General features: G+C 37.6%; 1 protein-coding gene and 1 long non-coding RNA gene across 7 annotated transcripts in view; one reads left to right on the top strand and one right to left on the bottom strand.

The window, feature by feature from the left end:
• Positions 1 to 198: 198 nt before the first annotated feature.
• LOC122411151 (uncharacterized) lies at positions 199 to 13,500 on the bottom strand. The gene is made up of 4 exons (XR_006261099.1): positions 13,322 to 13,500; positions 7,260 to 8,353; positions 2,242 to 4,047; positions 199 to 2,119 (listed from the first exon to the last, which is right to left on the bottom strand). It is a non-coding gene; the product is annotated as an uncharacterized lncRNA (long non-coding RNA).
• A 216-nt stretch (positions 13,501 to 13,716) lies between these two features.
• The window catches only part of LOC122410556 (venom dipeptidyl peptidase 4-like), a 53,296-nt gene continuing 44,847 nt past the window's right edge, over positions 13,717 to 22,165 (top strand). Inside the window, exons 1-2 of one of the 6 annotated variants that reach the window (XM_043418767.1) lie at positions 14,362 to 14,497; positions 19,865 to 20,025. In XM_043418767.1, the coding sequence (XP_043274702.1) occupies positions 19,999 to 20,025 (27 nt within the window). In that variant the 5' untranslated portion in view covers positions 14,362 to 14,497; positions 19,865 to 19,998. Of the gene's footprint in view, positions 14,498 to 19,041; positions 20,026 to 22,165 lie in introns of those variants that run through there. The other 5 variants (XM_043418766.1, XM_043418765.1, XM_043418764.1 and 2 more) reach the window with 5 other exon arrangements.

The raw sequence follows: 22,165 nt of genomic DNA, 5'->3' as shown, positions 1-22,165 counted from the left end.
TTGTTGTTACAGCAGATAGATTTCATCACTATTTTATTTTTCATATTTTTATATGAGTTAATAATAATTATAAAAATAATTATTTTAATAATTATGGCTTCAAAAGTTGTTTTTTGAACACAAAACTCATTTTTCTAAAAATTAAATTAAATGAAATGAAACCATATTAGGAAATCATTTTTTCTAAAAATGGTGGGATTACTATCATAACCTTTTTTCCGCTCTGATCAAGTTTTGCTCTTATTGTCGGGAATCCTTTATCGGCTAAAACAATATCTCCTTCTTCTAAATTATCTATTAATCCGGATTCAATAGTAATTTGCGAATCAGTTTTCTTTCCACCAGCTACTCTTGATTTTAGGCAAATGAAACCTCCAGGAGTAATTCCGATTAAAACTTTTGCGGTAAAGGTTTATTTATAATGGGAATCCTCAACGTCTCCACGCGTCGGTTCGAGCTACCTTAATGAAAAGGAGCAGGTATGAAAGAAACGTGAGAATGCAGAATTTTGACTTTGAAAAATTTAACAATTCGGATTTATTCAATTTTGACCGATATTCACATGGCAATTCGTTATAGTCTAATTGTCGTGAAATATTTGCGATCGCGTTCGCCAATTTCCGAAATTATGTTGCCCTCGCCAATGTGAATTACGCAATTTTCGCTCATTTACAAAATAAAAATACTAATACTAATTTATATAAAAAAAAATGTTATTAATTTGAAGCGATATAACCTCAAATTCATACCACGACCTCTTGAATTTTGATGAAGTTACAGGATTTACAAAATTTACAAAAATTAAAAAAAAATTAAGTCTGACTCGGGCTTAGTTGTAAAAAGTTTGAATTAAAAAATTATTTACTGAAAGAATTTACTAAAATACAAATTATTTACAAAAAAAAACCATCCCTGATTCTAGCAAGCCAAAGAAGAATAAAAAATAGGTTAGGTTAAGGAACAAACCCCAGACTACGGGATGATAACGTCACCGAATCTCTCTCTGATATGGGATTGAAACGTTGCCGAATCGCTCCGAGACTCCAGGCATCCAAGGGAAAAGAAGGAAAAGGGATTTATGTTTGCTAGAATCAGGGTGTATTGTTTTAGGTCAGCCTTATTGTTCCGAGTCACAATTTTAAGGAAGGTCTGCCTGCCGAATTGGTCGCGCAGCACTTCTTATACCTCTTCCCTAACATAAAATCATCAAACGCCGAAAATCTCAGTTTTAGATCGATTCTGCTCATCTTTTTGTAATGCTTTCTATGATTGGCCCGTTGCCATGATTCATGCTCTACTATTGGTTGAGCGGATTATCGTAGGATGCGCGAAAGTTCGCTTTTATAATTTTGAGAATTATTTTACGATAAACAAATAAAAAATTGACTCAATTGATTATTTAACAATTTTTACAAAAGTTTTATCTTATAACCAAGTTCAATTAGAAAAGATTTAATTTGATCGAAAAATTGTTGTTTGGGTCGCGGCTTGTTCGAGAACATTCGATCTGAGCGTGCGCATGAAAGCGCATTTTTATTTTACTATTTTTACGGATTTATTTTCAAAATTTTATGTCGTAATTATTTTTCCGCCATTCTTTATAATTTTCCGCATCTTTTGAGCCTAGTTACATAATTTTCCGAGATCGCGTTGATTTTAAATTAATAAAACAAAAAAATTTATTAGTTCGAATTTTTAATACGTAGAGCCGCTAGCGTCGCGCTCCACCGCTTGTTTTGGGCCTTTGTATTGCCCATCAGTACGGTCGCCGCCGACCAACAGTGACGCGGTTCACCGGTCGTTGTACGCGGCGCCATGTCGCCATGTATTTTGGGGTTATTTCGGGTTGGAATCGATTCACGTCGTTCGGGGAAGCGTTATACTACAATACTCGTTCTCGTCTTCGTCCTCTTCTTCGTTTTCGTCTTTGTCTTCGTCCTCGTCATTCTTCTCGCACCAAAACGCTCGCGTGTGCTGGGGCCCCGTCCTGCTGAAAATGAGCTGCTCCGAATTCCTCCGAAGACATTCCCGAGCGGATGCATAATCTTCTCAAATGTCTCCGGGGGAATTCGAAGTATGATTGGTCTGTGAGGGTTCCCTCGAGCTGAAATGGTCCAATCTGAAAAATGAAATGATTAACGAATGAAATTTTTTTGAAAATTACGGATGATTGAAAAAAAAAATCGGTCTTGTCTAAAAATGCTGACTCCGTAGGCCCGTTTTATTAAAAAAAAAACTTACCAATTTGTTACGGTAAATTCCAGCCCAAAGATTTATTGCGGGGAATCGAAATTGACTGCTCCCAACCGATGTTACGTTCGGATTCTCTTCGCTCCAATGGTGGTTGTTTCTACAGTTCCACGGACCGCTCACGCCGAACAAAAATTCATCAGTAAATATTATCTGGCTCAGAAAACCGGTTTCTACGGCTTTTATATTTGTTATAAAGCCACTGTATTCAAGTGTAGCGGGGCTCCAGATAATGAGTGGATTGTTCTGAATTTTCCCTATGGATAATTTTCTCGAAAGGTACAACCGTACATTATTTCTTTATGTATTTTTTCTTCTATGAATTCGCTATGTATACACTATGTACATTCAAGGTTGAAATCTCAATTCTTCCAGATGTAGACATCTGCTTCTAGAGCCTACAGTGGGAGCAGTAACAGGAACTGCTGCTGCAGAAGCTACTGCTAAAGATTCTGCTGCACGAAAAACGGGTGCAATTCCTAAGAATATAGTAAATCGTCATTCCTCGAATCTTTCCACCATCGGAAGACATCAACCTCGTGAAACCCTGAGGGCCCACGTTGAGACCACCTTAGCGGTCAATAACAGCGCAACCTCTCAACTTGGAACGTCGTTCAGTAATTGCGACTATGCCCAATTTTTAATTCCGCTGGGCTACAGTTTGTTGTGCAATGTGGTGTTGTTCGATAGTAAAATAGAAATGTAACGATTTACAGAAGAATGCGTGAAAAGCTGTCCACTCAGCTATTAATAATTTAACATTACGCATTATCGATTGTAAACTTCAGTGAATTAAGAAAACGGGTCACAAAATTGGACAAATGTAATTCTACTTTATCTTTCATGATTCTTTCCTCCGATTAAATTTATTTCAATAAATCGAAAAAGATTTATAAATAATCTTAATGTCAAGATGTTTGTCGACATATTCTTTTTTCGCTCCGTAAGAACATATGTGGTTTATAGAAATTTAGAGACTCCATCTCATCAATCTGGACATTTTCCCTGGCAATACTTTTTCGATAGTTTGAACATCCTTCTGTGGCAACTTCTTGACTGACAATCTTTCTCTTCAAACCTCGGAGTGAACATTTGACTAGTTCATGATTAACACCCGAAGGGTCTCAAGTTTTTATCTTGATGTCTAAAGCCTCGTCAACATCTGGTTCATTGTCGACGAATCCGAAAAAAGGATTCAAACAGCTTTGTCTTTTACATACACGATATATAGTGATGTAATGCATGCTGTCTGGTATTTTGTAAATTTTCGCCCGTTTGAAAATATAAGCGCAGGGAAATCGGTACCGCTTAAAAAAGGCATCGAATATGACGTTCGTCCAATTATTAGGAGCCAGAATTTCATATTCTCTTCGTTCCATGTCATACTCTACATTCCCTTTTGGTTTTATATTCTCCCACATTTTAGCATCTACGCTTAAAGGGAACCAATCGCGCAGAGTTTTGAATTCGGCATTATCAATGATATCAAAATCGGGATCGGCCTGCTTTGATTGCTCAAAGGAATCGTCGCTAAGGATAGAAGAGTTTTGAACAACTTTTATCGGTATTTCAATACCTTTATTTTTACGTTCGATCGATAAAATCTGACGACTATCCTCGCGTACGGCGGTGTACACATCATGGGCATTCCACTTACACCCCAAGTCTGCTCATTTGAATCCACACATCCGATGTATATCTCGGTAACGTTTCCATTGTGAAGTGCTCCATGTATTTTTCGACCATTTTAATCGCATCCTCTTTAGCAACGAGTGGTTTGCGCGGCATTTTTTTGGACTGTAAATATAAAAATAGGAAAATTAGTCAAATTATTGGGAGTTTTTTTTTCTAAAACGCGTATACTCGGAAATGCTTAGGCTTAATTGTATGACTATATTGCATTATAATTATTTGCTGTAAATAGGATACAGAATGTGATTCCTTAAGTGAACTGGCCACTCAGCATTATCGAAAAATCATTCTTAATTTACCCACATGAAAAAAATGGAATGGAGTTTAATTTTCGAATGTGATTTTGTTTCAGTTTTTTGAATACTTGATCTAAATTAGTGCGAATTGAATTCAAATTCTAAGATTTAGATTAGACATGATATTAACAATGAATTTATCATTGATTTCAGCTATTGCTGCTGAGTTCCAGTTCGCCGTCGTAATATCTTCTGAAAATTGAATTTGTTCACCTTCTTATTCAAATTCTTTCCTTTATAATTGTCTATCACAATCTATGTACAGGGTACATGTGTATTGTATTCTGAATGAAGAAAATGTACAGAAAATACAATATGTACAGAAAAAAGCGTTGGTTAACAATTGATTTTTTCATGGAATTTTTCATGGAATCAAACAATACCTACGATTAATCTTTCGGAAATAATGGTGATCATCAGAGTAAAGCAATAATCTGAGAAATTCTGATATGTTGTGGCGTTGACAACATAATGAATATTGTAAAATCATTTTAATGAAAGACCCTTTTTTCAAACCTTTTTCAAAATTAGAAACTTCATTTCACCATAGAAGCATTGTTACAAAGTTCGGGAGAATAATTTGGCAAATATTTTTATTGTTCATTTTTCGAAAGTACCACGTGATACAAATTTGAAAGTAACACCCGATACGAACTTGAAAATATCACGAATACTAATGAAAATCGTTATATAATGATGTGAATTGAGTAAAATTTTAAAATTCATTATAGAAAACTGACATGGTATGATGATGGTTTGCATTAAACTGGTCAGATCTTACAGCGTATGACGACAATTGATTATATGCGTGTTCGCGATGTTTAAGATTTGTCATTTTAATATCACATGATTGAATTATTACTAAAAATGATCGGATTATTAAGCAGCGAAGCCAAGACTCTTAATAGATAAGAAATGCGTATAAATCTTTTTTCAAATTTAATTCCAAGAGGTCTGATTAATTTTAATGAGAAGAATTCTCGAATATCTTTAAGAACAATATTCTTTCATTTAAAAAATTGATATCGCCATTAACGAATTTTCTTCATGATTTGGGCGTAATTCACTAACGATTATATATACTGATATGTCCTATAAATGTCCTACATCGTGTTCAAATACTGATATATCGTGTAACTTCTCTCTATGTATCTCACGTTGGGAAAATATCTAAATTATGTAGAACCTCGAATCAAACAATAATAATGCAACATTTGATTTTATGTAGGATGAAATTCTACCAAAATAAACTAATTTTTGTCTCGATTAGATAATATTCAACTAATCGATAGATACATTTATTACCTGATGACTTACTTGTCTAGCGGAATAAATGTATACTTTTATTATCCCCCAAAAACGATGACATAGTCACGGAAGTTCACCGACTTCGGATCTGCACAGAATTGGAACAATCACTCGAACTAATTTTCCTTTCGATTAGCTTAGTGTCAATTAATCAGGATATATTCCGGTTCACAATATTAATGAGTAAAAACGATGTCAAATATTGACTTGTGCGAACAAAACTCAAAAAAACACTGCTCTACCGCGACTATTCTGTATGAAAAATCGAATGACGCGATTCGTTACGAAAGTAAGTCTTCAGCCAATCGCGTTGTAATGCGGTGCGACGACGGAGTGAGTAACTAGCGCCTCTCTCCAATGGGCGTCGTCAATTTCGGAGTGAACCTACAGTATTCCAAGAAGCATGTGTCTTCTTATGTTATACCGGTTATACTGATGGTACCGAGCAAAAATGTTAGCAATTTGGAGACTTGTCCGTCGATTCCTCATTTTCGCGTCGGTTAAAAAAACTCTTAATGCAAGTTATATATAACAAACCGCTTATATATATTGTGACGTGACATTTTACCCCATCACTCGTACGGATTCTGCCGACCAGTGGACCGGGTTTACGGCTTATTTTCAACGACTTTTCGACTCGTCGGGTGTTGGTCGGAACCAGACTCATTATTGCGTAAATATAATTTTAAGTGTGAAAAGCCGCCGACATTACCGATCTGAGAGATTTTAGTTATCTTTAGCTACCTATTACCTACGTGGCAAAAAGAGAGAGAATTTCGTTGTCCATTTTGAGTTTAATTTGACGTTTATTTATAGTAAAAATTTCGTTGTCGTTTTGAGATATTTGGTGTCGCCTCCGCTGCTTGGCTTTGCAAACCGTCTTGTATTTTGACTATGCTTTGCTGTTGCTCGACCCGATCGCAAGAACCACCCTCACACACCGTCTTCGAGTAACGAGTATCATTCTCGACCAGCGGACGGCCGAGAGGACACATTGGCAAAGACCATTCGTTGAACGCCGCCCGTACCTTTCCCACTGTAGCGACTGAGAGTTGCACCGTCCGCTACACCGTAAATTCGGATGCCACGTCCGTGCGATACGGCGCCTCGTCAGGTAGGATTCGGAAAAGTTTTCTGGAGCCGAGGTGCTGTATTGCCTGGTAGTTTCTGTCTTGGACCCACCATGACTTCTAGACATCCGGAATCATGAGGGAGCCTTTCCCCAAGAGGAAAGGCACTCGAATCACGGTAATCCAGTCGAGAGGAATGTTTCGAGTGAACGGGAGAGGCGAGAGCAACAGGAAGGTAATTTATCGACGTGTCGCGCTTCTTAATTTAAATAACCGCGAAAGCGTGAACTACGAGCCCGTGCTCTAGTTCACGCCTAGCATAAGAGCGCTGCGATGCGTGGGCCTAGTGGTGGGGAGAGCGCCGAATATTGAGGACCACTCGTTCACACAATAGGAAAAGCGGAAATCAACAACAGCAGAACAAGGAAAGGTGGATACAGAGACATGGTGACATCAAGCCCTAAACAGAAACAACGAGAACCTGATCTTTCTCAAAATTGGACACTGGAAGACATCTCTAAAGCCATAAGAAAGTTACAAGCTACAGAGAGATCGAATGGGAGAAGCGCACAACCCCTCATTGAAGCTCTAATAGGGGAGCTAATTAGAAGAATATTGACATCCTCGGAAAAAAGTTACTTACCCGCAATTTTTTTTTATTGTAGAGCCGGTTCCGAATGTTTTTGAAGACATGGGGTGTATCAGAAAAAACAAATACTTTCCGGTTATCATCAAGAGGATGCGTGAAGTGCGTTTTCGTGTTCTCCATTGCACCCGATACACCCAATATGGACCACATTTTAGCGTTTGTTGCCGCGCCATCAGCAATAACGCCGTGAATCTTCGCCCCGCATTTTTCCAGGTAAGTAATACCTTTGATCACCAGCTTTGCAAGTTCTTCTCCTTTCACGGGATTCTTCGATGTGAAAACAGCAATTGGTTGGGTGTATGAGTCGGCAATTGACTGAAACATAAGAACACGACCGTGCGTTGCTTGTTCCCTGATGTCTGTTGATTGCAGTCCGTCGTTGCCAAAATCCGTCAATTAGACGTAACTCAAATTTCTTGAGCACACTGCCACAGATTTCCGCAAATTAATCTCGTCCAATAACAACACGCCATGTCGCTGCTTCTCAGTTTTTGTGTCAAAGTGTTTCTTTAATAATAATTGTCCAAACTGCTCATCAAAGCCGCACTTTAAATTTATGAGCGAAAAATAACTGCGAATGGTCCTTGTACAGGGTAGTGGCAAAACATCGTTCTTTCGAAAAAATTCATAATAGCTAGGAGAACGTATGTGCATCAAAATGCACAACATTATCCAGTCTTCTGAATAACGACGATTTTTCGTGTCTTTCCTCATGGCTGCAGAGATAATTTCTTTAATCGCAATTTGTTGCGATGCAGGAACTTGAAATTGCGCAAATTTTTCATCCAATGCTTCAGTACGGATAGATGCTATTTCCTTGGCTTTTCCTTTGAGTGATTCGGTCAATAATTCGACGCGTCGCTTTAAATATTTGTTAACGCGTTTTTCTCTAGACATTTTCTTCTGCAGAGCAATAAGTTTTTTCCTGTCGATGGGATTCGTCAAGTGACGTATACGATGTACATTTTCAGTTTTGTCCGACCTTGATTCTCTCCGAAGGGTGCGTTGCCTCATTTTTTTGCAATTGTCGCATCTTTTGTTTTTTGAAAGCATCGTACAATCGTTGTCACGCCATCGTTGAACCGAATCTTGAAAAACACAATCAACCAACAAATGATGAACGTTAATTGGACCGAGTCCTTGGCACACATTCACTAGAATTAATTAATTCAGAATAACAGAACAGAAAAACTTGTATCATGAACCTTCATAATTTCATCAATAAATCACAACTGATCGCCAATTTTCTACGCTGTATTTCGTTTTTTTCGCTTCTGATTATAAACCCGAAGATAAGGGGATAGGGTAGCACGTCTAAATATCACAGTTAAAATATCACACGAAAAAATATCACGGACAATATATCACCACGACAAAATATCACACGTCAAAAGATCACGCACACAAAATGTCACAAGACCACAAATAACTGTGACAAAATATCGCATCGATGTAGTATATAGAGGCAAATCTCGAATATATCACGGATTAGTCGAAGCTTAATGTTTGTTTGTGTGGTGATGTATGTGATTGTCTGTTTAGGTTTGTTTGTGTATAGGTATTGTTTGGGTTTGTTTGGGTAGGGATGCATGTGTTTGTCTGCTTTGGTTTGTTTGTGTAAGGATGTATGTGTTTGTCTGTTCGGGTTTGTTTTTGTAGGGATGTATGTATTTTTCTGTTTCCGTTTATTTGGGTAGAGATGTATATGTTTATCTGTTTCAGTTAGTTTATGTGGGGATATATGTGTTTGTCTGTTTGAGATTGTTTGTGTATGGATGTATACGTTTGTTTGTGTAGGGTTGCATGTGTTTGTCTGTTTAGGATTGTTTGTGTAGAGATGTATGTGTTTGTCTGTTTGGATTTGTTTGTGTAGAGATGTATGTGTTTGTCTGTTTGGGATTGTTTGTGTAGGGATGTATGTGTTTGTCTGTTTGGGTTTGTTTATGTAGGGATGTATGTGTTTATCTGTTTCAGTTAGTCTATGTAGAGATATATGTGCTTGTCTGTTTGGGTTTGTTTGAAACCCAAAATAATTTAATTGAAACCTTTAATAATTTAATGGTGATATACTGTCCGTCTGATATTTTGTCGATGTGATATTTTGTAGTGTTATTTTTTGTCGGTAATATTTTGTCGGTGTTTTTTTGTCGTGTGATTTACAGTCATGGAACCGGGGATAGATTTCCTTGTTCCTGGTTGTAACACATCCGACGTAAGAGACGATCAGTCAGTTGGAGTCATGGGATCGATCGATATGGGCTACAGTGGACGCGCCAATGGTTATACTTATGATAGTTTGAATGGATATTCGGCGTGTATCGGATCACAGACTGGTCGCGTTTTAGATTATGCGACAACTAATCGTAAATGTCGGCAATGCGATTTAGGATATGACCCAGCCCATCATGATTGCCGATTAAACTTTTACGGCAGTGCTAAGGCAATGGAAGCTCGAGCCGCTGTTACTTTGGCAAAGTGATGTTTTCGAGGACCAAAATATACACCTCGGTATCTTCGTCGAAGACAAAGATTCCTCCAGTATGAGTGCCATAAAAAAAGCTGCAACGAATCCAATTCACAAATTGTCTGACATGAACCACACATCTAAAGGAGTGAAAAATATGCTTTACAAAATTGCTAAGCAGGAAGATGACCAGCATGAACTGACAACTGATGCCATTCTCTTCTTACAGCGATGCTTCACGTATGCTGTCGCACAAAACTCGGGGGATAAGGTGGGTTTAACTGCAGCAATACAAAATATCCCTTTCCACGCATTCAATCAGCACGATACTTGTGGCGACTGGTGCGGCTTCGTGAAAAACCCAGAGACATGCGAGCACCAAACAATTCCTGGCGGATTTCGAAGTGCATCTTTGTTTGAGACACTGAAATTGTCGTTCAGCAAACTAGCTGATAACGCCGATCAATTCTCAACTAAAGCGTCTACGCAAGCTAACGAAAGCCTCAATTCCATTATGATCCGGAAGGCTCCGAAAGCAACATGCTGTAGTCAGAGTGAGTCTAATGACTTCTGCTTTGCTTGCGCGGTCGGTCAAAAAAATAAGGGCAGTAAATATGTTTTACGAGTAATTGAAAAAGCAAATATGGATCCCGGAGTACATTGCGAAAAATTAGTGGAAAATAAAATGAAAATCAACGGAAAAAGGAAAAATATAACGACAACTCGAGAATTTAAAAAAAATCGCCGTGAACGGAAAAAGATTCGATCTCAATTAGGATTCAGAAGAGAGGGAAGTGATCTTGACACGTATGAAAGGCACATGGGACTATTTGCGGCGAATGAATCTAAAAAAGAAAATTGGTCGCAAAACGAATTACCAGACTCAACGACAAACGCTGCTGCCATTAGAGGCTGTACTATCAAAGATTTTGATAAAGAGATTGGCAGATGCTGGTATCGATTACGATGTATTAGTTGCAACATTACACAATGAGAGAAAAGAAAAAACAATAGCACTTTTGGAACAACGAAAAAACGGGAAACCACAAGCAATTAAAACGAAATCAAAAATTAACAACATTTTGGAGTTTTTACGCAACGAAAGTGAAAAATTGAATCTTTCTGAAAATTGATCACATAAAAAAAATGATATCAAAAACATCAGTATTTGATTAATGGTCTATTTTTGTTATCAATCAATATAGTTTATATTGAAATGTTTAAGCAACAAAATTTTGTGATATTGTGAGACAATAAACAAAAAATATATCAAATTCAAAAATGTCTTTTCTTGACCAAATAGCCGCGCTACGGTGATAAATGGTACTCAAATACCACTTACATTCACACACCATTCACAATCCTTGCAGATTCCTGCTTTCAATAGAAATAATATCTACTGACTTGGCTGAGTTCCTCGAGATGAGCTTTTATTTCCCTACTCAACCGCTATGAAAAAGCGCCCTCTCTACGGACCTCTCGGAAACCCAGCCTTTAAATATCTTCCTGATGTTCCCTGTTTTTACATTCGTTGTTAATGTAGGAATCGGAAACGACGACAGTAGCGAACAATCGTTCGAGCGTTTTTGGCAATCGCCGCGAGAGCACGCGTGAGAGCTTCCGAGAAGTTAGTCGAAGTCGAGTCGCTAACGAGTTAACGTGATCTATCAGTTGTTCAGTCGGTAAAAATCCTGCTGCACATTTTATTCCGAGTAGGTTGATATTTGAACGAAAATATGAGTTACACGCTATTCTCATTTTATTAGAGAACAAGGTGTAACTTTTATTTTTCTCAAAAAATCAAGGATGTCCGAGTAAAACGTATAACCATTTTGCAGCTATCTCTCTCGCACTCACGCAAGCACCACGCAAGTGATAGGTCACCTTAAGAATAAGTCGTAAGAAGAGCGTCGCGCGAATGGTCCGAAGAGTTGGTTTTGTTATTATCAATTATAATAAAGTTCTTTTCATATTTCATTAAAAGTGTCATGAGCTCGTCATTACCCCCGCGTCCGTTCTAATACCAAGAGGAACAAAATAATATCCCATATAATGAAGAAAATAATCCTCGGAAAGTACACGACAGAGAAATCGACAATATTTGCAGATGTGCATCTTGTACATGTATCTGCAGATGGTGACGTGGATTTGATGTCGATGAATGAATCGCAAAGTGATCAACAAATGGTAGATGAAGGTTTTAACGAAAGCGTGTTGTTGAGAATACAGATTTAATTCCACCCCCTCAAATAATGGATACCGCATTGTCTGTCCCAACAACCCTCTGACCGAAAAACTCTCTCAACCGAGAATAAAAAAAATGAAAGAAAAATATCTTCTACAATTATTTCCAACCGTCCAACCACAACGGAAGCTTTTCGTGAACAACAAAAACACTCGAAACGTTCAGGGACCAAGTTGAATGAGGTGAAGAGGAAGGCGAATGGAGGAATAACAAAGACTTGGACCTCTGAGTAAGAGAGCGCTGGAGGAAATATAAAAGAGGGGGGAGACAGAGATAGATAGAGAGAGAGAGAGAGAGTAAACGAAAGAGACACGTGGAGTGGAAAAGCTATGCAAACAAGAAACGAGAACCCTCTCGAAAAGATAAGGACTACGCGGCTCCGCATCGTGAACTTAATGCGAGATTTGTTAATCCATCTTGAAGAGAGTAGGAGGAAGCTACGCGAATAGAGAAAGTGAAGAGATAGGAAGACAGAGATAAAGATAGAAGAGATGAGCCTAGGGTTGTTTTTCCAACTTCCAGCTCGTAAAGGAAGGATTAGTGAATTCTGGGAAAGAGTTCCACGTTCAACGGGGCACAGACGTCGTCAAAAATAAAATAATTATGCTCCCGAATTAAAGCTTTCCCTCACAGCATAAGCGGCTAGGGTGATAACTACAAAAAATAAGTTTAACGACCTAGAGTGTGAAGGAAAAGTTTTAACGACTCTATAGCTCAGATTCAAACACTATGGAATCTTTTTTATTTTCTTAACACGTTTTGTATTACTGAAAACTCCTACTCGAGTAGTCTCAACCGAAGGGTTTCTTATCCTTTTGCAGAATGGAGCACTTGTTATGTAGAACTCAAGCTAAAGGAACCCACTCGACCCAATGACCTTTTTTGACGTTTTGACGTTCTCATGCCCGCTAGGCCCTTTCAGTATTTTCAACTCCAGCATTAAATGCAGTATATAACTTCAGTTATATGCATCCCATTAAAAGCTTCCTGAACCTCCTAATTTTGCCTTTAGTCCTTTTTTATTTTTTTCCGCAATTAAATTTCTGCTAACACGAAAGCAGGGATAGTGACTAGATAGGAATGTAAATACAATGATTTTTCTTGTGGCGTTTTCATCGTGTTGATTTTCTGACCCAGTTCAAGGTAGCTTAACGTTGTGGATTTTTGCAAGCATCGTCGTTTTACAATGACGCGAGTCAAACGGTGGAGCTGTAGCTTTAGCACCATTATCTGACGATAATTTATATAAGCTTTCGAGTTGAATAATAAAGATGTCTCTAGCTTTCTGCTTAATTTTGAAAAACTTTATTTTATTCTCGTCAAGTCGAATTTGATTTGAATACGAACCAGTAAATGTTTCTTGCTTTCGCCATGCAGTCGATCACGAGACACACTAAAAAATTGGCCAGTTTTGTGTTTTCATTACAATAGTATGTTAGTGACTAAAACTATTTTTGAGCTGAGTGGACAATCAAACGAGTTGTTTACACCTCAGAGAAACGTCAAATAATGTATAATCCGTGAAGTTTTTGTCAAGACTCTCGCACTTGTATTATCACTCACTGATACAAGCGTCAGTAATCGTCTTCGACAAATCCTTTCACCTCGAAGCGTTCACAACAACGCGCAGGCTAGATACATCAAAGACCGCATGCGGTCGGAGGGGAGAAAGAAAGAGAGCGAAGAAGAGTGAGATGCACGAGGCTAAGAGTGGAAAAAACAAGCTTAGTTTGCAAGTAAGACTTGTCGTTAACGCATACAAATAAAACTTTTTTCGATTGTATGAATATTGCGGGTATATATGACATGTTCCCGACATACCTTAGTGAAGTGATCATTGATCGTTTTAATGAACCGTCTGTAAAATTTCACCTCCAAGTATATTATAAACATTGTGTGAATATAAAAAAGTGACAAGTTGCAAAAGCCAATAATCGATTCGAAGTTTGTGACGCGCATTTGATCCGTTCGTGACTCGTTTTATAATCCTGTGTCGATGAGAGATTCACTCTTCGATTGCAGCCTCCGAGACAAAACTCGTAACATATGGAATAATCATGTTTCTACTTTCACGCCGCGAGATGACTTTCACTTTTACCGTTAGGCATTGCTGCAGATTCATGTAGCTTAACGCCATCAGTGGGATTACAAAATAAAAGTATACTACAGATATCTCATCGTACTTTTTTGAACGCTATATGATCGTCACGATGTATCGAAAAACGTCAGAGATCCATACTTGACGTTGACCAGACTATAAATTCTCTTTCTGCTTACCAACACCGGCGCGTTGGAGGATGTAAAATAATCATGTCCGTGCATAACTACGCCCGTGATTATTACCCTATAGCGCTCAACCATTATTACGAAAATCATATAGACGACGATAGTGACAGCAATATCGTCGAAGATTTTCCGCTTATTGACCACGAGATTGTTGACGAGAAAAATTTCCTGTACAAGATTGCCCGTAACAATAGAAAGACGACCTTGAAGAGGAAACTTTATAGGACGAATTTCACGGTGAGAATTCGTAATTGACATCCAATAAGCGAGTGTGCACGAAACTTTCCTAACGTCTTTTTAATATGTGCTATGTTATTATAGCGATATTTATTTTAGCAATTGCGAAAAACAACTGTTGAAAAAACATTGCTTTCAACGCGATAGACGGGGCATTTGAATTTCCTGTTGTATTAAAGCATTCGCGGTTTGACATTAAAAATAAAGGAAACTGTAATTTTCCATTCCGTTTGCATCTCCAGTGTCCGTTAATAATGAAGAGACGTTACAGTGTCTCAACTCGGATGCACAAGGGGAAAGGAGTTTGGGGTCATACCTCAACACTGTATTATGAGTATATGTTCATTGCGAGTGTCATGAAGCGCATCTTGTCGTGCGGAAATAAATTTTCGTTGACTGATGAAAACAACATCGTGTTGAGCATCAACAAATTCTTTTTATCCCATTCGTCCTCTTTATATTTCCTTTCGCTCAAGGTGTAATGATCTCTCGGGAAAAACAGCCAGCACCGGAAAATATTGCCACTTTCATTTCTATGTATTTTCATTTATCTTGTTTCTTCGCACTTCTCTCATTCTAAATCCATGTCGGTTATTTTTACCTGAGAGTGTTCGTTCGAGATTCAAGCAGAAGGGAATATCACTCGTTAAAAATAATGAGACGAGGGACTATATATATAAAGAAAAGAACGAGTAGTGAATAGCTCAAGCGCAAAGCGTACAAGTGTTCATGATTCAATGCTTTTGCGATTTCACGTCGTGGTCGGGGTCGTCGTTGTCGCTTGTCGTTGGTCGTTCTTCGTCGTCGTAGTAGTCATTGCCACTATCCTCGTCGACGTCGTCGTCTACGACATTACTCTCAAACATTCCCATGCATTTCTGATGCTCTCTGTTGATGGTCCTGGTCGAGAGATCCCGTGGGAGCAAAATAGTGAAAGAACATAAACCTTCTATAGTTATATGTCAAACCATATATAACAGGTGATATGTTTCACTATGTTTGCTCACTCGATATGTATATACATATATCCATACGTATTACGTATATATAACTCGGCTAAGAGTGAAGGTAACCTCGGAAGAGAGCTTCTTACCTAAATATTTACGAGCCAAGTTTAACGCACAGGCGATAAATTGAAGAAAGAACAACGTAACCTATAGATATCGAACATTTGTACGGTACACCCAATATTTATTTTCGAATGGAAACCGAACATGATTCTGTTTCAAATTTATCTATAAATATCTCGTCAAGACATCACAACTGTAATGAGGATAATCACCATAATAACGCACAGAATTTCCCGAAATCTCTCCTTCTCTTTAATTTCAATGAGATGATGTGGAGTGGGATTAATACAAAACCGCCTCACCATATATTTGAAACATTTCTTTATTAGAGGACATATAATTGAAATTCTAAGAATTCAGAGAATACCACATTGAATTTTACAAAATCTCAGTCATGAAAATTTGGTCAGGATCAAATGGAATTAAAATGATTCTGCTCCAATACAAGTATATCGAAATTCGCATGAATTCACGAATTTATGAGGATTCATATGGAATAGACCACAATGTAAATTTGGTTCATTTTCATAAAAATACTTTTATTCATAAATGAATGAATACGATAACAATATCCCACGATGAAAAATCAAAACAAGGGTAATAAATAGAACGGAGATGTGTTACTATGCGATTCCTTGTGATTTTAAATATCGCACAGTAACGTGATTAGATTCAACCGTATGTGGCCACTTAGAATCTGACAAGGATCTCTCAAACGATCTACGAAATTACTAACGTTCCACCAAATTAAGATGAGTTTGCGTTGAATCGCATATGCATCATACCTTGGATTTAGTAGCTTCTGCGGGCGAGAACAATAAAACAGACTCAATCACTAACAAGAGACAGCAACAAGCTGCACAACCATTTTTGTTCGAATAAAACAAGGAACAAGGAATAACATTTCGAATTTGCACAATAAAGAGATGAATAGTCAGAAATATTTTTTAAATTTCTCCATTTTTAAATATCCCGGTTTATTCTCTGATATGTACAAATTGTACACCAAGTTTACAGAGACACCATTTGGAACTTCACTTTATCAAATGTCACTTGCAGCCCGCGTCCCTACTGCTGTATACTCAGTAGAAATTTTAACAGGTTAACTTTCGCATAAGTGCGCTCTCTGTCCTCTATTACGTTAAAAATAGTGAAAATATGAGAAATGGAGCTTCCGGGCAATGAATATGTACAAAGGTATACTGGAAAAAAGTCAATGATGCAAACTAGAGTTGTTCATTATTAAAGGTGAAAAATTCGTACAGTTTCGCCGCTTAATAGTTTTGAAAACTCGTCAATTATCGAAAAATCCATGGAAAGATAGTAAAGCAAATTGTCATTCCGAGAAGGATATGGATTACAGTAAATCTCTGCGAGGCTCCAACTGAGAAGTTATAGACATTTTTATTAAATAGCTAAATGGAAATATTTCATGTTGAAATATTTTTCGGAGAAGCTATTTTGTTTTTCTTATATCCAAAACTCCCAGTAACACTAATCTACTTAATTACTGACCTCGACATGGAATCCTTTGTGAAATACTCATTGCCTAATTCCATTAACCATAATGATCTTTATCATAATCTAACGAAATAATTATTATTTATTACTTGATGATTTCTCGTAAATCAAATTATTTATTTCTTTCACCAAGGAATCATCGGTGAGATCGGACGTTTTGATTTTTTTTTATCTTCGTCGAGGTTTCCGACTAATGGTAAATGTGACATTTTCAAATGTTTCGTATAAGTGCATGCCGAACCATGCATTCTTGAATAGGACATACGGTGAATCCTCTCAGAACTTTCCACGCGATGACACAGTACTATTCTGAATCTAACTTTTAACGAGATTATATAATAAGTTCACGATTCTCATGTACATGGTACTACGAGTCTACACACTTTTATATTTCCCTTTTCAGTGACAACATAATTGTTGAAAATCGAAGACTATGTCCTAACACGTGACGCATTAAAGTTGAAATATTTTGCCGTTAGTTATTCGGCAAGGTAGCAACTCGTCGAAATAATAAAAGATGAAGCTTGTGAACCAGAAAAATCAAACAACAGAGTAAAAATTACCGAACGCCATATTAAAATTTCAGGCTCTTCTAAGATTTTATTGCGAAATAACCACGAAAATTTCACTCACTGTAAATAAAATACAGCAATTTTTCTAATAGTCAAACTTCTGACTGTGTTGTTTCTTAAATTTCATAGTTACATACCACGGAAATTCACAGGCTCCTTTTGGTTTATAACAATTCTGGTTAAAATCTTAAATTTTCGAGACATCACCCTGAAAACGTCTTCCGTATTCGAAGTGTAAATTGCAATCATATTGGAGACATTTCGTGTATATAATATCGGGGATATTTCATGTGTACGTGAGTTAGTATGAGTTACGGCACTGCAAAACAAAACATCGGTTGCATCTAACATCACGAACCCAGAAACGCATGGTGAATCCTGATTTTGAAATTTATCATAATAATAACACACTCATCTTCGAAGATTACTGTCTTATTCAAGGAAGTATAATATATAGGATCACCAGTCATGATAACAAATTATAATCAAGTTTTACGGTTTGCTGCGTGCAGGGGGGCGTATCCAGCAAATTTATATCTGTTAGTGTCGAGCGTGCGATTCTTGTCGTATTGCTTTAGTCACACAAATACAAACGAATCGATAACTATGATCATTCCCAAACGTTGTGTTTATGGCGCATCAGATGTTCGAGAATTTTTTTGGAGTTGATTTTCCAAATATGCCCCTCTAATTGATATGAATCGATTAGAAGATGTGATCATTGTAATGAACAAAGTTGCGAAAAAAACAGAGCATGTTAGATAAATTGGTAAGGATTTATTGATGATTGGTACACCGAGCAGTAAACAACGACATAGTTCCATGGAGCTGTTAGTGTATAAAAGAAGTTCGGGAGCTCGTCAAATGTCAAAACGAATTAAATAGAAGGTTTGGTTTCTTCCTGTACTTGAGTAAATTTACAACAATGGCGTAGCCCATAAAGGGAGGAGATGGCGAGGTATAAAATGTGAGGGCGATTAAAGGAATCATTCGAAAATGGCATTGTGCCACGATACTTCTCTTATACTTGGCTAAATCTCCGAACGTTTTGAACTAATCGTAACGTAAATTTCCAACGGAACTGCACAACCATCGGAGTAAAAGTTATATCGGACATGCAGGGATTCCCGCCAAAAGTGAGAGGTTAACCGTCGTACATCGAGAGTGTGCTTTGCAGCCCAACGAACCGACTAGAGCTCTGGTCCCTATACCACCTCTCTGGGCCATTGCCGGCGCTTGCGACTTCTCCACCGTCTCTTTTCTATCTTTTCATCTCTCACTCTCGCTCTTTCTATCCCTTCCTCCCTATCGCCCTGTCTCTTTCCGACTAACAGTTTGGCTCACTCACTGCGGCTAGCACACGGTAGCAACGACGATGCTTTAGTTCACCGCCGTACGCCGATGGTGCTGCATCGGTTTAACCAAAACATCCTTGTATCCACGTGACCGCACCGTTTTAGCTAACACGAGATACACGATTTATCAATTGAACAAATGTTTATTGTCGCTGAATATCTTCCCTCAATGATAAATCACGTATATCTATTAAAATAACCGGGAAACCGAGGTTTTTCGACAAGTTTCATTTTCAATCAGTATTTCATAAACCATATGTCTCGGAGGTGCTTGAAAGGATTTAAATTCCCGGCAAATAAAATCATTGGATTTAAACTCATGATTTGAAAGTAAATTTGTCCTTATGAAGCAAACGGTCGACAATAAATTTCATCAATTACCGCTTCGATCATTTATACAATTATTTAGACGTACGTACGTGTATGTGTGAGCCCATAAGTTTAACGTATTCATCAGTTGCCGCGAGATTTCACGCTGCAGTGTCTGCCAAAAAAGAAAACAAATCGGAAGAAACTTTTGGCAGGAAAAAGTTGGGGTTTTTCTTTGAACTATTCATCAATAATTCGCTCGACCAAACTAGTTCAATATTATAGTTTCGTGGCGGGAATACCAATCGTTACTTCATTAACCGCATCGCGAGAGTGCCATATTAAATCCCCAAACTATTCTACGAATATCCGAATTTGCAGAGTTCGTTCACCGGTGGGTGTTCGACTAGAGGCAAAACGAACGAAAAAAAAAAAAAAAAAAACATTAGGCCTCGCTCCCGTAAGGGCATCGTGAATGATGAACCCGTGATTTATGATTTCCACTTTTCTACTACGTCAATATTATTATATGTTTTCTAGAAAACAAGTTTTGTGTGAACGAAATATCTCTCGAGCGTGAATAGTGTTACAAGGTACATGGAACGCGAATCGTTGAAGGATCGTTGAAATTTGAAACTCGGAAAATAACAAAAAGAATACTCCACGACGCCATCATGACGGAGAGCGGATTAACTATAAGCGTAAGTTTCGAATTTTCGAATTTTCCGTTTATTTCCCCTTTGTTACATTATCGCATCTTCATAATAAAAGTGAGCTCCGTCGAAAGCGCGATAGAAAGGGAGGAACTCTGTCTTTATTCTTGTTGCGACACGTACCATTTCAGAGAAAAATGGAAATGCAATTACAAAAAAATGTTGGAAAATTCGTGTATAGCAAAATACGTGCTGAACACTCTGCTTTGTAAAATTTAAGCGATTGCAACCCCCGAACGCCGCGAGCACACGCGCTTTCATAAAAACGCCCGAGTCGCATTTTTTTTGTTTTTTTCAATCACCGTACCATTGTTCTCCCAATAATTTTCACTTCAGTTCACTTTTTTTCCTCTCGCTGTTACTGTAACGTATTTTTCGTTGTATTCGCCTTGAGGCGGTTCATATTTGTGCTTTGAAATTTCCGACGCTATTTTTTTTGTCGGAACGAATTTTATGAACACGAAATGAAATTCAAATCAACTGGAGTGGTATGACGGACAGATGCAAAGAAATGTCGAAAACATAATTCTCCGTCAGCTATTTCGAAAAATATTTAGCTTCAGTTGCAGGCATTTTTGCTTTCTTCTTTTCATTAATTCGGAGAGTTTGTCCACGGACATAAAATCCCAAGCAATTTGATCCACTCGAAAATGGATTATCAAACCACCATAAGCACGATATCGATTCGGAGGATCGATCTACTTTCTTCTATAATTACAATGCCAATGTTTTTCAATACTTTTTACGTTAAATCTTAACTTTGTATGCGTATTTTGGATTCGAAGTTGAACAAACCCTAAAATTCTCAAGTTGATTATTTATTCAAATATTAACGAAAGATAACTGCATGAGAACCATCTTTGACAAAACATCAGTCCTCGAAAAAAAAAATGATAATGCTATTAAGAATATCGAGACAAAAACCGGTCAGTAAAAAAAAACACTCAAAAAGAGCTGTAAGCTGATACTACGAACATTCTTATATTAAAGCATAATTGTTTAGTCTTTCCGCTCTCAAGACAAAAAGCCCTCACTCTCTCGGTAGGAGGTAATTTTCTAATTTTCTTTGCTTCGGTCATCCACGTCAAGCTTGCCTCCTCGAGGTTACTGGAAATCTTTCAGCACACCGGTGTATAATGGAAGCGAGAAAAGTGAGGATAAATATAAAAAATTGGTACGTAGCACATAGAGTACGACGCTTTAAGTTTTATGAAATTTATATAGATCGTAGATAAATGTCGGAGAACACTTTGCACTTTGAATCCTTCAAAGAAATAAAAGTGCTTCTAAAATCCGCCAAAGCAAGTGAAGGGTCTTTAGATGCTCTCAAAGGGAACCAAGGTATAACTGCGGGAGGGAATTTAGTGCCACTTTGGAGTAACGACGATCGATACGGAATCAAAGGAACACTGAAGCCATTGGAGTCATCGTGAATATATATATGTTTTATTTCTGTTTAATATATGTGTTCACGCGACTCGATGTTGGCAGCGTGTACACGTTTTTAATTAAAACTGCCAATTAAAAATGACTAATTAAAATCTATTCCTACTCGGTAGCGATCCATAGCAAGTAAAACCGATAAACATTTCTCTTAGTCTCGTAAACACACGTACTGTAATGTACTCATCGTAAATCGTTATTGCCTTGAGCACCAATTATAGGAACATCTATAATAATCATTTTTTTCAATTTCGTGTGATCAATGATTCGTGCCCCTCGTGAATAAATTATTCGAAAGAATGAATTTTAAAATTCGTTCGAAATAACTCATTATTTATTTTTGTACTTTGCTCGGTTACTCTGTTCAAATTGTTTTCCTGACGTCAAATGATTTTTTAACCCTAGAACGCATGACTGGGGTGTGAGCACACCCCACGCGAACTTCAAACTACGCTCCTCCCGTCCTAACAAGCGACATTATCGACTGATTATCGACGGATTTTTTTATATATAAATTCAATTGAAATTAGTTTTATCATACATCATTTTTTTCGTTATAAAAAAACGAAGAAAATGGTGTAGGATAAAGTCAGTTTAGCATCGTAGAACCGGATTTATAAGCAGAAAAAGAGTGGGGTGCGTTCAAACCCCGGTCATGAGGTTGAGGGTATGAAAAAAGGCACAT

This window comes from Venturia canescens, chromosome 5 (genome assembly GCF_019457755.1).
Source record: "Venturia canescens isolate UGA chromosome 5, ASM1945775v1, whole genome shotgun sequence".
Lineage (NCBI taxonomy): Eukaryota > Metazoa > Arthropoda > Insecta > Hymenoptera > Ichneumonidae > Venturia > Venturia canescens.
This window is presented reverse-complemented; position numbering and strand designations above follow the sequence as displayed.